The 17,678-nt window shown below is 38.6% G+C and overlaps 1 protein-coding gene across 1 annotated transcript in view; it reads left to right on the plus strand.

Annotated features, from left to right (window-relative positions):
• The first annotated feature begins 7,515 nt into the window (after positions 1-7,515).
• The window catches only part of DCN (decorin), a 38,752-nt gene continuing 28,589 nt past the window's right edge, over positions 7,516-17,678 (plus strand). The window contains exons 1-2 of the mRNA XM_023933188.2: positions 7,516-8,250; positions 12,209-12,444. Coding sequence (XP_023788956.1) covers positions 12,237-12,444 — 208 coding nt within the window. The 5' untranslated portion in view covers positions 7,516-8,250; positions 12,209-12,236. The remainder of the gene's footprint in view (positions 8,251-12,208; positions 12,445-17,678) is intronic.

Consider the following 17,678-nt stretch of genomic DNA (forward strand, 5'->3'; position numbering starts at 1 on the left):
TAGCACCAAACTGTTTCAATGAACACAAGAATGGAGAGGCCATGGGGAGACTTTCAGGAAAAAAGGGAGAATTTCAGTATATGGTACCAGCTCTATAACTCTGTACTAAATTCATATAAAATGGCAGACAAGCAACATTTGTGGATGGGAGTCAGAATATATTCAGAAACGAGGCTGTGTGCCGTGGTGAGAAAGGGGGAAATTGAAATCTACACACAGAGCCACGTTTTGTTGTCACTGTAGGTGGATGTCTGGGCTCAGCAGACAAACGAGGTTTTTGAGCCTCCCAGATTGGCAATGCCATCTCCTGCGTGCCCTGGGAACAGTTATAACAAAGTGGTCACAGCCCTTCAGGTTTAGCACTTCAAAGCCATAAAATAAAATAAAGACTGATTGAAGTAATCCTAAACCTGAGTCAATCCTAGCTTGCCCCAGCCAGCTGCTGTAGTCCATAATACAGATATTTATTATGGTGAAGCTGGGGGAATACAATATTTTTGGGACAAAAAAAGGAAGAGAGGGTTGCAAAATGGATTAATTCTAAACTACATATGCTTCCATCCTGGATATGCCCTTGACAAATAGATGGTGATTATTAGTTAGGCATTTCACACCAAATATCAGCTGTCCTTCAGGCTAAAACAACACTTAACCTCTAGCCATAGTGCGATTTGTGGGGTATAAAACCCAAGCAAACAAAATAAAGCCACAAAAATAAGGATTTTGTGAGGCCTAAAAGGCTCTAGAGAGTGTACAAGTTACTAGCATTTTCTTGGAGGTATTTTTAAAACCTGTTTTTGTCACTTCTAATGATTTGTTTAATAATTGTTTGCTTTCTCTGACTTAATTCCATTGTTTCTTTTGTCAACTCTTTCTCATTTTAAATTGATTGCAGAATGAATGTCATTGCAGGCTGTGAGAGGGTTAGATACAGTGTGCTCTCCTCAGAGAGATGAATTTTCTACTTGTTACTGAAAGATATTCTATTTTTCTTGTGAAGCTGATTCAAATGATTTGAAGGCACCGCCGTGTGCAGGAGCACAGTGAACAACATTATGAAAAATAACTGTTCTAACCTGTCCAAGTCTCAAGATCCAGTTTGGAGTAGGTTTGGTTTAAGTGAAGAGCAGTCTCTAAATAGATTTTTCCTCACAAGCACACACACGTGGCTTCTTCAGAGACAAGCTTTCCATCTTGAAATAAAAAGCTGATACATGCACTTTGAAACATCCTGTGCAATTTTTACAATTAAAGCACAATACGGTGTTCCTTAAATTTAGTAGGTAGTTTCTAACTGGTACAATACACTGATCTTTTCAAGAGCTGTTAGTTAGTGTGGCTACCTAGCTGTTTTCTGTGTCCATCCTCCAGCGCATTTTGCAGCACCTGATTTTCAGAAACTGCGCTTTGAAAGTCTCTTTGAAAATCAAATCTATCTGAGGCATTTTGAAAAGCTGTTAGTCGCTTTTAAAAGTCTTTAGTTAGACCTCTAAGGGTTTGGGTTCCTCATGTATTTTGATAGATAAAGAAGAGTCAAGAAAACCAGTAGCTAAGTTCTGAAATGGCATAAAACACAGGATGTTGCAATTTCAATAAGATGGTATGATTTGTGTCTTCTGGAGCTGTGTCCCAGCATGCTCATAAATTCATCTATTACATATGCAGATCTTAAGAAAACCCCCCAAAAAACAACAAACCAAATAAATAAAAATGAGACTAAATAAGAATAGCGATGCAAAACAGGAATATTCATAATAAGAGTAGTTTAACTTTTATTCAGTTGGAACACAAGTGATGTGTGTTACCTGCTAAATTAAAATGTATTTGGTCTTTTTGGAACACAATATTCCCAAAGGTAATTGAGAAATACATGGTAAAGAAGGAAATATAATAATGAATAATGTAGAGAAAAGTCTAGAAAAAGAATAGCCTTATTTTTTTTTCTTCTGATTACCAATTAACATTCTGCTGTAAGTCAGTAGCTGAAGGCATTGCCATCACATTTGAAGTTTTTCCATGAATTAAACTGTTTCATTTAGAAAACTTCATTATGTTTTAGCCAGGTTGACTATGGAAAATTTCTGTTGAGGAACATCAGCACAATTTCTTAGTCAGCACAATCCTTAGAAGAGCTTATTTACAAGAGTAAAATAAAATATATATGTATACTTTAAACAGTAGTCAAAGAAAACTCATACATGGTTTCTGCAAGTTAAAGTGGATGACTCTTCAATTGCTGAAGGAAATACAATGGATATTTTAAAGATTCTTCCTAAAATATCCAAGACTTTTATTTTTTAGTCATTATATTGTGAAAATCAATTTTATAGCTTCTACTGTACTCTTTTATAAACTCCCATTTCCCCCTTCTTTCTTCTATAATGATGAAACACAGTCCATACAAAACTGGTAAGTTTCATGATGACATTAAGTGCATCTTCAAAGTCACCATTTTGTATGTTTAGCTGAAGTTAGATTTTTTTTTCCTCAACAGATTGCCAAAAAACAAGGATTTTAATACAAAGGAAAAGACACACAACCTTATACAAGCATCATTTTTTTCTATTCCGTTCCTTTTTCCAGACTTTCCTGAGTAAAACAGTCACTAGCTCCCCCTGAACAAGTTTACTCTCTGTGATGACTAAATTGGAAATCCAGGCTGACCCTTGCATTCACATGTTTTTCATAATCTGGGAATAGGCTGTTCAGAGCTGCACAGGATGTGCCTCATTTCCAATGCTGCTTCATAACCCATGACTAAAAGAGTACATGCAAGGAATACAGTTACAACATTTGCATGAATTACTGTCATCCTTTTCTAGGGCATTGTGTAATTCAGCTGGGATGACGAAGCTTGTCCACAGCATGATCTAAGGGCCTTCAAAATGAGAATTAAGGTTTGGATTTTTCATCTGAACCTTGTAAATAGTTGGACTGCAACTCAAGATGCTGCAAAATATAGAGAAAGGCCAAAATCTGATGAAAAGGCTGCTCGCTGGAAAGAAAATTAAACTCCTCTTACCTAAACTAATCCTCTCTCCTCTCCAGTCATCACTTCCTCTTTCAAAGCCCACACTCCCAAAGTGACACTCTTTTCTGGGAAAGTGTCTTTCAACGGGGCTTGTGGATTCCTGGAACCATTGCCAATGTCAGCACACTCTTTATTTCATATAAGAGATTTTCTGGAGGACAGGAGACTGCTGATGCTCACCTAGAAACCAGGCAGGAAAAACATTTAACATTGACTGTCACTGAAGCACAGCAAATGGAACACCTGAGTACAAATATTCTGCCTACCAGTGTGTGTAAGAACAAATGCTTTTGCCTATGTTTTTCTCAATTTCTTTAATTAAAGATGAAGACTTAGAGTCCAAGTGAAGTTCTGGGATCTTCGGTCTACAATCGCTTTTACTTTCCCATCATTCTTTGCTTGTGGTATGGGCAGGAACTAGTTTTACTTATTTCCTGCATTTTTGAAGGAGAGAGGTAAGATCAATCTCAATATGTGCATCTACACTACAAAAACATGAGGATTAGGCAGGAAATGTTTCCTCCTCAATGGCAGAAGTCAAGTTCAGAGCATTTGAAATCATAGCGAGCAGTAAGGCTACATCAATATGTGGCTAACTTCTACAGCTGATCGACATACCTGGACAACATTATTTGATTCAGGAAAAAATAGAAAAGCCAGTCTATTCAGGAAATGAAAGCCATTGTTGAGTAAGGAACAGGTAGGCCTGTCCAAAGAAAAGAGACCAAAGTGAAGGATGTCAGATCACATCACATGTCAGATAGTTAAGCTGAGGAAAATTTGAATTAGTTTCCTAGAGTGACCTGTTGATTCCACAGACTCCCTTCAGAAGGGAGGAGAGAGATGGCCATTAGAGGTAACAGTACATGCACTTGCAGAGTGGGAATGGGAGAGATGGCAAGACAGATAGTGTCAAAAGAGACTATTCCTCCAAAGAGAGACCTCTGTCTTTTGAAGTTTGACTGTGTTGTAATAAAACAGTTGTACAACTATTGCTTTTCATGGAAGCATAAATAAAATGCAACTGGTAGCACACATCCAAAATCTGATACATTAGCCCTTTTGATCTGTAGGAATGTGAAAGAGTTCAGGCTGATAATTTCTGAGGTCACAGAGGACTGAAGGAAACTTTCATACTCAGAAAATCCAGAAATTGCATTTCTTCCCTTTAACTACCTTTTTAGGCTGTGCCTGGGTCAATATTTACCTGGATCAATGTTTACTAAGCGGGGGTGCATATTTACTTGCATTTTTAGCAAAGCAACTCTACTGCTAACTGTGAAGAACAGTTTACTACACTTAATTGGAAGAAATTATTATGCCTCGTGTAGAAAGAAGAGACAGGCTGTAGTACCTAGTGAATGAGTAAGATGAAACGCTAGGAAGCTGTTCATAAAGGTCCAGGTGTGAGATACCGGGGAGGTAGAAAGGGTTCCCATGAGGCAGCCAAGGAGGAGGTCTGTTTTCATCCCTTCCTGGTAGGGATTGGCACTTACCTGGTGGGGACTGGCTCTTAACTAGCTGTTTTACGAGGACTGTGAGGCAGACTTGCCTGCCGTTCTTTACCACAACATCCACAACAATGCTAACCAGTCTTTGATCATCAAAGCTGGGATTTATTAGAAGGCAGCCCAAGAAAATGCCTTCTTCTCTAGTGAAAACCTAGAATTAGTAAGAATCTGTATCTCTGAGACATGGGACACCATGTTCCTGCAGAACAGATCCTGCTGCTTTGGTTTCATTCCAGTAGCTTTCTGAATTGCAATAAAGGTTACCCATTTTTTCCCAGACTCCCTGAAAAAAAGTCTTTCCACACCCAGGCATAGATTATGTCAGTTCCTCTGAGGAGTCTTCAACCTGTTCTGGCAACACTAGGCGCCTGCTGGACATGCCTCTCTCCCAGCTCAGCCCCATGCTCCAGGAGCAATTTCCCCAGGAAATGCTTTCTCCTTACAGGGCAGTGTTCATCTCTTTCCTGCAGAGACTTCCTCTGGAACCAGGTAGAGCACTTACCAGCAGGCAGGCTTCCTGCCTTCTTTCCCACCGCTGCCCTTTGAAAGGTCCACAAAATAAGCCAAGAGCAAATGAAGCAGATGCTATCCATCAAAATTTAATAAAAATATTGTTATATAAATAACATTAACATGCAGTTGCCTGTGACTTTCTGGGAACCAGTATTTGGTTGCCCTAAAAGTTTGTTAAATTGGAGTAATAAAATCACATAGAAAACAAGACTGCTCTAATAATGATTTTTTTGTATTGACTAAGCAGTAGTCAAAGTAGGTCAGACTGAGAAGGACAGCTGATTGATGCTAGGCCATGTGTATGGTCAAGGGCCATAAAATTATGTAATGACTTAATATTGCCTTTTGGTTGTTAGGTTTTTTTTTAGGGTTGTTTGTCTTCTGAGCGACACAGCAGGGGGCAAAGAGTGGAATTAAAGGAATACTTGTATCAGAAAGGATCTGCATTCCCATGAAAGCATGCAAATATTGTGTGTCCAGAGAAGAACAACGACCCTGGTGAGGGGCAGCTGAGGGAGCTGGGGTTGTTTAGCCTGGAGAAAAGGAGTCTCAGGGGTGACCTTATCCCTCTCTACAGCTGCCTGGAAAAAGGCTGTAGCCAGGTGGGGGTTGGTCTCTTCTCTCAGGCAACCAGTGATGGGGTAAAAGCAAATAGCCTCAAGCTTCACCAGGGGATATTCAGGTTGGACATCAGGAAGAATTTCTTGATGGAAAGGGTGATTAAGCATTGGAACAGGCTGTCCAGAGAGGTGGTGGAGTCACTGTCCCTGGAGGTGCTCAAGAAAAGACTGGATGTGGCATTTAAGGCCATGGTCTAATTGACAAGGTGGTAATCACTCAAAGGCTAGTCTCAATGACCTTGGAGGTCTTCTCCAACCTAAATCATTCTGTCATTCCTTGATTCAAAACAATTAATAGGGCATTATATCAATATTCAGTGTCATAAGTCCTCTCCCATTCACTTGCTGCTCCACATAACTCCACTTTCCATTTCAGAAAGGGCTGGATACCTAACACATACCTCTTCTACTTCTGGGTATCAACAGGTAGCATAACTGTTTTCATCCTTCCTAAATCTAGTAACATCTCTTCCCCTCTCAGCCTCTTGGTCTGGACTTCATGAAAGAAAATGGAGCCCCAGTTCATCCAACAGGTACACTGTGCTCCACCTGTTCCCAGCTTTATCTTCTCTTTGGGTTTGAGTCTCCCTAATGCCCAAGACAAGAAGGAGAAATGGCTGTTCATCCCCCCTCTGCCTCCAAAGAAATTACTGAGGCATTAAATTACAACACCTTTCAACCCCATAACAGATATCAGAACAAATGTATTAAGGCTTTGCTGGGAAAGGATATGAATGGGTTTTGTGAAGCAAACTGACAACAAGTTTACCCTGACCTGTTCCTCATCAAAATCTTGCTTTGAAATGTTTTTAAACACCAGATGCAGCTGGTGACCAAGGTTCAAATAACTGACATTACTAAGATGCAGCCAAGATTTCAACGAGCCTCATGGCGACACTTCTGGACAAAGATAAGGCTTTGTTGTAAGCATGAAAGCCTGGAACACCACTAATCATAGGAAACTAGGAAAATGTCACAACAAAAACCATTAGCAGTCTTGAATCCAGTGGAGAGGCAGGGAAAAGGAGTTAGCTCAAAGACTAGGGTGAATAATTGATCCTTAACTTTTAGAGTGAGCTACATAAGGAATCTGTAACGTAAGAGGTCTGATTATACCTTTGTTCTACAGATACCAAAATTAGCAGATAATTATTCTACCATGTTTTCTTCTACCAAAGGAGAACAACTATAAGTTTTCTTATAAGGGCTCTTCTTGAACCTAAATGAAGAGGACAGCTAACATTTCAAGAGTCTATTGTGTTTCTAAAATTTTTACTTCTTTTAAACATCATTTTACAGGCTTTAATTTCAGATATGCACCTGGTCTTTGCCTAGGGGCAGAAATAAAAAGGATACAAGTCAAAACACAGAGGCAGAAGCCTTCAGTATTTAGATAGGACAGCTAACAGCACAGTGAAGCTACACATGTTCACAATGTGTTTGAATTACTAAATAAATAATAATTATTGTATTTGCTCTCATTTCAGTTTACTTGACTTTCAAAATTGCTCAGCAATAAGGAAACTGCATTTTAGCTTTCACTGACAATTGCATAAAACCAGAAATTACTAAAATAAAATATAAATCTGAACAATAAGTCAGATGCATTTTTCCTTCCATGTTTTAAAAAAAAAACTCCTCTGTCTCTTAAAAAAACCCCAACTAACCAAAGAACCAACCCACTAAAAAAATTAAAAACAGAAAAAATCACCAGCCCAAAACCCAAACAGTTAAAGCTAATTTCCCCTTTGTTTTTTTGTCCTGGTGAGAAGGCAGTGAAAAAAAAAAAAAAAAAAAAAAAGAGCAAAGTTTATATAAAGCAGCTCTAACCACAAATGTTAGAATCATTTTACTAATGAAAACATGATTTTCATTTTTTTATATATATCAAAACTATGCTGCAGTTTCAAAAAAATACATACAAACTCTATTATTAGACAGGATAATCACAGATTGAACTATATACTACTTGGTTTGACAATGATTATAGCATAAGGAAGGCAGGTTGATATCTGTTTAAATAGTTTTACTTAAAGCTAACCCTTTTATATCATTTCCTTGATTTCAAAATACTATAAAGAACAGGAACAGCTAAACATTTTTTTCATTAATGACTCATAAAACCCCTCAGAGTTAAAACCAAGAAAACTTTCCTAAATATATGCCGTAGAGACATAAATAAAATAAGTAGGATGAACTACAGCTAAGAATCTGTCTTATAATGTACAAGTAGTTTGGGATTGTAAACAGATGAAAGAGAAATAAAGCAAATGAAAAAGAAAAAGGAGGAGAAGAAAGCAAAAGAGCTGATAAAGTTTCTGGCTACAATACAGGAGACATATCATTACCATATGATCTAATGTGGGTGTCAGCCTGGATTGTGTTCATTGAGAGAAACATTTTTTAACTGTGCTATGGAATAGAAGCAGGAGGGTTTTCCACCAAGTGACAGTCACTGAGCTGAATTTACCCCCTCCTCCTTTCCACACCTGCAAAGCCTTCTGCCTGGGTTGAATATTTAGTTTAATTACATCTCAGCTTTGAGAGCTCCTGTTGCAAATCCCTGGATTAAAAGGTACGGTTTTTAGTAATTCTTCTGAACTATGCTGCACTAATAAAACTTCGGGCAAGTCTATGGCAAGAACTGTTTGAATTTCAAGAGAAGCAAGTTAAAAATCGTGCTAAATGTTTAGTAATGTTAAGTTTTCTATGCAGCACTTTTGTTTCTTGGAAACATGAGAATACATTCTCCAAGACTGTGCAGATTTCCTACTGTTTATTTGACTATTCTGTCTCTTGTTTTGATTTGTATAAGCACTGCTATAGTCCTTTCTTTTTCTTTGCTGTAAACTTTTGCAGCAGTATGTTCTCTGCAATCCAGTGTTTAGAGTCGGTGATAAAGGGAGTGTAAAAAATGCATGTATGCTTACATTTCTGCTTTAAACTGCACTCTGTGATTTCTTTCTCATGTGTTTCTTCATATATATTTCAGACACCGATGAATATAATTTCAATTTCAGAGAAAAAAACGCACAGTAGTAAGTTATACGGGCTCTCTGTATGCCTTTGTAATGTTAGAAAGTGCTATGTTGCAAAAGTAAAAGCAAGGGAATCATGTTTAAAGAAGGTCCTTATGAATGAAATTGTAGAAAAGAAAATTCCTACAGTTGAAACTCCTGTTAACAGACTTTTATTCTCTTAAAAACTTCCAACTTCTGTGTTTGCATATCTAGACTTTATTGCACAAAATGGGCAAAACATAAAATGGAGGGGATTTTTTTGAAACTGGAAAATATTGTTTAGCTGGTCTTTGTGGAATTTTGAGATATTTCTGACACTAGGTGAACTAATAATTTAACCTTACTATTAAGGTAAACTGACAAGAAGACCACCAATACAGTGGTGACGTGAACTGATGAAGCATATTTTCAGTGGTATTTTAAAATGAAATGTGGCCAAGCCTATGGTATAGTTTCCTCTGCTTGTGGAAAAGTCTTCTTCATTGTAAACACATAATTAAAGGAATTTTAAACAGTTATGTCCTGCAGACATAAATATTGTGTCACAGATTTTTTTTATCCTCTACTTTTTTTTTTTTGTTAGTGAAACATAAACATTTCTTGGTAGTACAGTTTTGTGTATATCTTTTCTTTTGTTTATGTTCAATTACACATGCAAACAATAGGAACAGATACATGTGTCTGCAGAATGAATGCATATATGACTGAAGATATCTCTTCCTATACTCTGATTAACACATAGCTTATGTCTGCTGTTTTCTCTGTTGATTCCTCAGATTATATACTTAAATATCCTTTGTTGTCCTACAGTCTTCCTTTATAGCCACCTCTTTCTGATTTTATTATGGTTCTTACAAAACAGGGACCAAAGGAAAGGCCTGAGATAAATGAAGTCATCAATATTAATGTGAATAAGAAACAAAGTGTGAAGACACTTCCAAAGTGCCTTTGCATTTTTTTTATTCTTTTTGTCTTTTCTGAATGGTTATAATTAAACTCCAGGATAAGATCCTGCATTCTTGTGCATTCTTGGGGTGGGTGGTACTTCAGCAGTGACCTTAAGAGGGAACAAAGTAGTTTTAAATATTTTAAAATGTTTTAAAATTATATTAATACATAAAAAGAGGCTGAGGAAGGTCTTTAAAAAGTCCTGGCTGCCACTGCCATTCAAGGATTAGCATGCAGCATTCCCAATGCTTATTGTTATTAATATACATTCTGAAAAATAATTTGTACTGGGGTAAGGTTTTATTGATCATTTTCACAAGGCAGCTTATTGTGATGAACGGTGATGATTTAGCAAATTTTTCTTCTCATTATTAATAAATTGCATTTTTATTTTGCAATAATTCACACATGATGACCACTATTTCAAAAATCATGTTTTAGATTAAAACATGCAGTAAGAGCACTTTGCTGTGACATCCTGACGTGTCCCTGTGCTCTCTGCCTGCACTGGTGGGGGTGTTGTTGGGAAAGGGACACAGCTGGGGAGCCAGGGCAGGGGGAGGCACAGGAAGATGATCCACAGGGACACAGCCTGCCCCTGCTACATGTCATGAGTTTACACAGCACTGGCTGACAGGACATACTAAAAACTCTCTAGCTGATGTTGGGGTCTGTGATCCCACTCAGCACATGCAGTAAGGTGTCTGTTCCAGGAACAGAGGTATTGTCATGTCCCACCAAGAAAACAAATATGTCTCTTAAAGAGACAACATAAACAGTATTTTACTCCATGTGATTTATTTAATTTTGAAGTCTTTGGGATATCCGAAGATGTTAGATACATGTCTTCATGTCAGGTAGATCACAGGATCTGTAGGCTATGATTTTAAGTCACCAGCATATTTTATTAGGTAACCTCATAATCTTCTCAAGAAACAGACCTAAAGGTTTCTGGAGAGCTGCATTGGCACCTGTAGGTAGAAATTCATAAAGGAATTCATAAATTCATAAAGGAAAATGAACTCAGGCACAATATAAATTGTATCTAAATCCAGTGTCATGGCTTTTTTATATTATTTATTATTTATATTTATATTATTTATATATTATTATTTAGCTTTTTTCTTAACACTAACCATTCCTTTTAGAGTACCTGGTTGTATTATGTTAGAAAGGCAGGCTTTAGTAAACTACTCTCACCTGATATAATCTGTTCATTCTTGTCATCTACCTGGTAGGTTCCATATGTCAAAGTAGAGAGGGAGAGCCTCTCTACTCTGCCCTCCTCTTCTGCCTCTCCCAGTTTTTTTTTGTCCAACAATGAATATGGAGCTGAAAAATGCTCTACCACACCCCTAACTGTTAGATAACTTCTTCTAGAAAAAGAAATAATCCCAGCTAGCACCCAGACAAGGTGTTTCTAAGATATCAGTCCGAAGAAGCAAGTGGACATTTTTGCTTTCATTACAAAGAGCAGCATCTGTACTTAGGACTATGCCACTGTTTTAGTAAAACAGCTCCTGTATAAATGACAAATTTGCCTTTGTGTCACTTGGCAATTTGAAGGCAGATTTCAAATTAGTAAAGTATGAACTTCATTATATAAAACACATAGTAAAAGAAAATAATATTAAGAAAATTATCTGGTCTTCACAGCCTTGATACCAGCCTGCAAATGGTAATGTAATTTCTCCTTAGTGCACAACAAGACAGGTATCACAACCTAGAGTGTGTTGATATGCATCTAGGCCTAAGTCCTGAAAACATTTATTTAAGCAGCTTTTCTTTTTCATATCTATGGCAATACACACTTCACACAACTTGTGTAAAGTTGCTCCTGACAATGAAAGTCTGCAGAATGAAGCCCTGAAGTCCTGTTAGAAAGTGTGCACACAACACTACAAAATTTGGAAAGAAAGCCAAGAATATTCGATATAACCAGCACTGCATTCCATTTTATTGTGCTGTTTGAACTAGGAAAGAAGTATAGTACATTTAAGTAAGTAAAGATCTTCTCCTCACTCTCCACCCTGTCACTAAATCCTACTCTTTCTCAGTCAGTTTTACTAGGCTATAATTTAAAACATACAGAAATCGACACTTCAGAATATTTCTCAAGACATGAAATACTGAACAACAGTGAGTTTGGGAACCTCAGGTTTATCCCTAGGGGTCAAACCCATTGCTACAAAATAAATGCTGATGAAATCAAATAGACTGTTATGTTGGCAGAAAACAGGCACATGGAAAATGTGGCTTATTGCTTTGACTTTTTTGCATCACAAAGTTGACAGCGCTGCCTGTTCCCAGTAAATATTACTCTAGATATACAAGCAGATGTGTTTACAGTTGCCTTAAAATGGCTCTGCAAAAAATAAGAAAAAAAAAAGAAAAAGGCAGTTACCAGACTCCTATCACATAACTGTCCTATTTTTACAGCTCAGTTTTGTTTTATTGAAAGGAGCAGTTATGTAATTGGTGGATGAGCTGGACCTCCTTCAGGAGGAACTGTGCAGCTATGGGAAGCTGCTACTTTTGTTGTTAATGCGCTGCTTTGAATCCTAGGTTCTGCTGGGAGTCGATGAACTAAGCCATGAAGAGGCTGGCTCTGCTCTTTGTCCTGCTGCTGCCAGCGTGCTTGGCCAAGCCGTTCCACCAGCAGGGCCTCTTTGACTTCATGCTGGAGGATGAGGGCTCGGCCGACATGGCTCCCACGGATGATCCCGTCATATCCGGCTTTGGACCGGTGTGTCCCTTCCGCTGCCAGTGCCATCTTCGCGTGGTGCAGTGCTCTGACCTAGGTAAGCCAGGAGCACTTCAGAGCTCTGTACTTGCCTTCTAGCCGCGGGCCAGCAGCCGAGATCGCGAGGCTGCCACGCGCCGTCCCTCCGTAACTGGCTTTTCCCAAGGAAATACGCTACAGTTGCAGTTAACCAGAATTTACCAAGTGGGCCACAAAGCCCTGGCCAGATGGGCATTTTTTATCACTGTGGAGACTGTTTGATTATTATTTTTTTTTAATGTATATTTTAAATGTCTACATTTCATTTGTTCTTTGAAATGTCACAGATTTCTCTTGCAGAGAAAATAACTGTTCAAAGTTATTCCTTCAGATGAATATTAAATAAAGGCAGTGAGGTCAGATGTGGGGATGGAAACATTTTTAAAGGTTCTAAATTGTGTAGTCCAAGGTCCAACACCTTTAATCATACTGTCTAGTACCTCAACATTGAAGTCATCCCATTTCCATATGAATACATGAGCATGAAATCACCAACTGAATCATATATCCTGGAACCAGCTCTTTGGAGTAAAGAGCTTGGCAACGCACCAAAATAATGAACACGTTATGGAATTCCTCATTAAATATATTTAGACACTATGTAAGCTGAAACCATGAGAACATTTCTCACAAACTTTCCTTACTCCCTTATGTAAGGGAAGGACTGGTGTGCACAGTCAGAGTAGCAGGATGTGAAGCCATGTCTGCCATCACTGTATTTTTACTTTTCCATGCAGAAGTCTCAATTAATGAAGCTGACTTCAGTGAGATGGCTCTTAGTTTAAACCAGTATTATTCAATCTTGGTTACTGTACAGTGCAGAAAATCAGTTAGAGTTGCTTTTGCTCACAATGAAACAGGCAAATAACTTCTCATGATTTTACAGAACTTTTTCTTTAAGTTTTCTACCAGCTATTTACATGTATAGCTGGGTGTTTCCATTTTCCTATGTTATAACATTGGCTTTGATAACTACTTTAAGTCCACCAATTAGGATTTATGTCTCATTGTGGTGGGGGTTGTATAATAATAATAAACTTCAGCTACACCCCTAGAAACTTCTGTGAATTTATTAAAGTGAGCCACATAATTACACAACAGATATGTTTGGCAAAGACCCAGTGAACAATGCAAGCCAAGTTGCACAAAGCAGTGTGGGCTAACCTAGCCATGCATTCATAAAGCTTTCACAGTATTGTCCGTCCTGAAGAATATTTTCCTTTTTTTTTACCATTTAGCTGCCAGAAAGAGCAAACATGGAGTGGGGAGGAGGTTCCCCACATGCCATGAAAGCCTTATTTTTTATTGTTGTTACACTTAGTAATACTGATGGAATTTAAGCTATTTTGAGAACTTATTCTCAGTCAGTCTGCTTCAATTCTGCAGAATACAATGAGCTTTCACTTGGTAAAAACGTAGAGACATTCACACAGGGACCCTTTGCTCCTGTACTTGCTCCTGTGCCCATGAACCTCACACATACGAGGTTTACAGTCCATTGTGTATGATACTTCTGGGTTAGTAGAGTCCCATACTGACAAGGAGACACAGAAATTAAGGCCACAGGTCAGTGTTTCCCAGATAATTTCAAATGGGGTGAGTGAAAAGAAAGAGATATGTTTTGAGCTTTCTTTAAACCCACATGCTGCATATCATGGAGTGAAAGGATCATGCTTCTGGATCAGCTGGGCTGATAACATCCAGCTCTTGGGTACAAAGGAAAAGAGATCTCCCTGGGCTAAAAATATGCAGCCATGAAAAATAAATAAATAATATTTCCCTGGAAGAGCTCAAGGAAGTAATTATTAACCAGTGCCAACCCTGGCATTAAGTTTCACCCATCTTTGTCGCATGTGACAGCCTTGAATGGGACATGGCCCAGCTGTGAGGCTCATGAAGACACAGGTCTGCTGGCTGCCCTGCAAGCTGGGACAGGAGAGCTGTGTGCCACCTGCTCACAGGAAAGCCTGCCCTCTACTCTTCTGAATTCACTTCTGTGTGACAGACCCAGACAAAGTCATATTTACCTACTGACTTGAGGAAAGGCAGCTGCTGGCCCTTTGCAAGCTGTGGAGGTGACCTCGTGTGCTCCTGAGATGTGGGATGAAGGCTGCTCGTGTTTCAGGGATCAGGAGGGCAATTTGCACATGGAAGGCATGAAACTAGCAGTGACAGCTCTGCCTCCCCATTAACCTGTGCTCCTGGCCTGCCTCTCTCTTCAGCTCTGGGCATTTTCAACCCAACCAAATTAGCTACATCCGTCCTCCAAAATTATCATATTTAGTCATCTAGTCCCATGGGTACTAGTTAAAGAAAAATTTCGGGCAATAACAAGGGTCCTCACAAGGACATATTAAGAGCTTCCTAAATAAATTCTCACAAAGGAAAGTTGAAACCTGAGTCAGGATCCTTTCCCCTACTCACTCTCTGGCACAGAAGGAGTGTTTACGGCCAGGAGCCCATGCATGCAGGGGACAGCCTAGAGCAAGGCAGCTGGAGGACCCTAACATGTGCAACATATAGAGAGGTGTCTTCTTCTTCAGCCTGTTGCTTTTGTGCTTAAGTGGGCATTTGCTATTTGTAGATTCTTACTTCATAAAGAAAAAAACAACCATCTGACAAAAAACAACCATCTGACACAGGGTTATGTGAATAAACCACAGCAAACTATTGGATCCAGAGTCCAGAGATCAGGTTTTCCCCTTTTCTCATGAGCACTGGATGGGAATAACAAAAAATTACATCCAAGTTCAATAAAAACAGTGAAAAAAAATGCCCAGTGGTCCAATTACACTCTTGTCAGCTGAATTTTTGCATTCCTATAGTCTTAAACTTCAGTCACATCTTCCTAAGCACACACCTACAAATTAATTTATTTTGCCTCCCAGCCAAGAGCTGAGTTGGCAAGAAAGAGAATGCTGCCTTCTCACATCCTGAAAATGAATTCTCTCTAAGTTTTGATTACTGATGGATCAAAAGCAGAACTCCATGTGCCTACATTTCATGAGATGCATTACCTTTGTGAGAAGGCTCAAAGATCTCATCAAGGAAGGCCACTGGGCTATCTTTATAAAAGTGCTTCCTTTTATGAATCTGCCTCCCATTGTTAGAGGAGAGCCATAGGTTCACTTTTTGATCATGCTTCAGTATGAGGCACTGCTGTGTTATATCCAGGCTTTCCATAGAAATCACAAACATCTTCCTTATTAGAGCACAGTACAGGTGGCAAGTAACTGATGTAGCTGCTCAGATACCACTTTCCCTGTTTTAAAGTAATGTGTACAGGGAAGATGTGCAGTCAGCTGGCCAGGCAAACACGCCTCTCAAAAACTCTAGCAAGGATTAACAGTTCCATTTAAAGTCTCATCCTCCCAAAGGGAGTCTCAAGCAAAGTTCATCCCAGAGCGCCCTGGTAGGCAGGAGGATGTATGTGTGATTACTCATCCCTGCAGCAGATGCAGAATACTTCATAAGCACACTCAGACGTGGTGGTCAGAGATTTATTTCACCTTCAAATGAGTCTGGCAGCCCCTTCTAAATGAGCAGTGTCTCTATACAGGCTGCAATGAGATTGTCCTCCTTGGAGACCTTACAGGGCATCGTGAGGGTCTCTCCATCTCTCTCTCTGGGAATATCCATGAAGGTTTTGTGCTTTCCAAAAGGTGTGTGAGAGAGAGATGTCAGCAAACAAATTTCAAAAATATTACAGTTAAAATTCAAATTTTGCTCACAGCTCAGAAATGCAGGGTTTCTCCAGCTTATATAAAGAAGAGTATGTTAAAGCATAGCATGGATGTTGCAGGGTGTGTTTGAAAAGAGCTTTGAGATCAGGAGATGGAAAGCTCACAGATATGTGAAGTATTATCACTGGGATCTGGTAACATGAGGCAGTTTATCTGAACAGAGTGTCTCAATATATCAATGGATGGCTCTTCAACACTTGAACCATTGTAACATGGCAATTTATATGCTGGAAAAAGATAATTTATCTCACTGTATGAAATCTTCCAGAAATATCTGAATACCCATTTTCTGATTTTGACTCCATGTGAGAACCTCATTTTTCACTATAAAGGAAATTATCTCCTTTGGAATATACCTTGGTTTGAAACATAATCTTTAAAACAAAATGTTCATCTCAAAATCTTATAGGTTAGTAAGCACACAATAAAAGAAAGCATGTATCCTTAAATGGCCAGACATTAACAAATAAAATTTTTTTTTTTTTTTTTTTTTTTGTGAATTTATATTGTTACTGGTGAGCCTTTAGGACAAGTTTTTTATGCTTTTTTTAATTCTTTTTTTTTTTCCTCTTCTTACAATAAAGATTAAAGTCTTACTCCTTTTATGCTTAATAGAAGCTGATACTCTTATGAAATCTGCTGGCTTCATAGAACTGGATCATTTACCAAAATTATTATTATTAAAAAAGAAGCCATGAAATCTGGCAAAGTATTCTGTCACTTATACTGAGAACAGCATCTACATCACAGGACCCTGGCCTTAAAACTGACATTCTTCAGCCCAACATCATTTGGGCTGCCAGCAAGCACAAGGCATTGGGCATTCCACATGCTGGCTGGGTGAATTGGAATACTCTTAACGTGTTGGAGGTCAGAATGGAGCATCTATATGAGCTGTCACAGGATGTTAAGAGTCTAAGAGTGGTCAGCTTTCCTTTCACAGACATGGGGGGAGCTAGGCTGCCCATGCAGGGTTCATCCTGTCTAAGGTGGATGTCAGTGATGGAAAGGATACATCACTCCTGGAGAACCAAACTCTGACCACTGCTGGCTGTACAACTTACTTTCAGATTCATGAAATTGTGTGTTAAGATTAAGGCAAGGAAAAATAAATCCATGTTGCCATCTTTGCTGTGTGATAAATTTGGCATGGGTATATTCTTTTGGGGATGCCCTGGAAGTTAAAAAACATGAATTAAAGCCCTGTGCCCAGTACATTCTGAAAAATTATTAAATCAAGAACCAAATAATAAGAAAACACTCTTGAAAAATTCTCAAGAAAAAAATATTGGCTTGGATGTAGACTACTTTATATTAACAAAAAACCATTATCTTTTGCCAGTATAAGGCAGTAAAAACACAGGCCTTTTGAATCACCACCTGAAGTACTGATGTTCCAGTTTCAGCTGATAAACATGAACCTAGATGAAAATTAATCCACTCTAAATCCATCCCTCCCTTATTTACTGCTTACTTCAACAGGGACCAGCTTTATATGTTTTCTTTTTTG

The sequence above is a fragment of the Cyanistes caeruleus genome, chromosome 4 (assembly GCF_971803275.1).
Source record: "Cyanistes caeruleus chromosome 4, bCyaCae1.hap1.1, whole genome shotgun sequence".
Classification (NCBI taxonomy): domain Eukaryota; kingdom Metazoa; phylum Chordata; class Aves; order Passeriformes; family Paridae; genus Cyanistes; species Cyanistes caeruleus.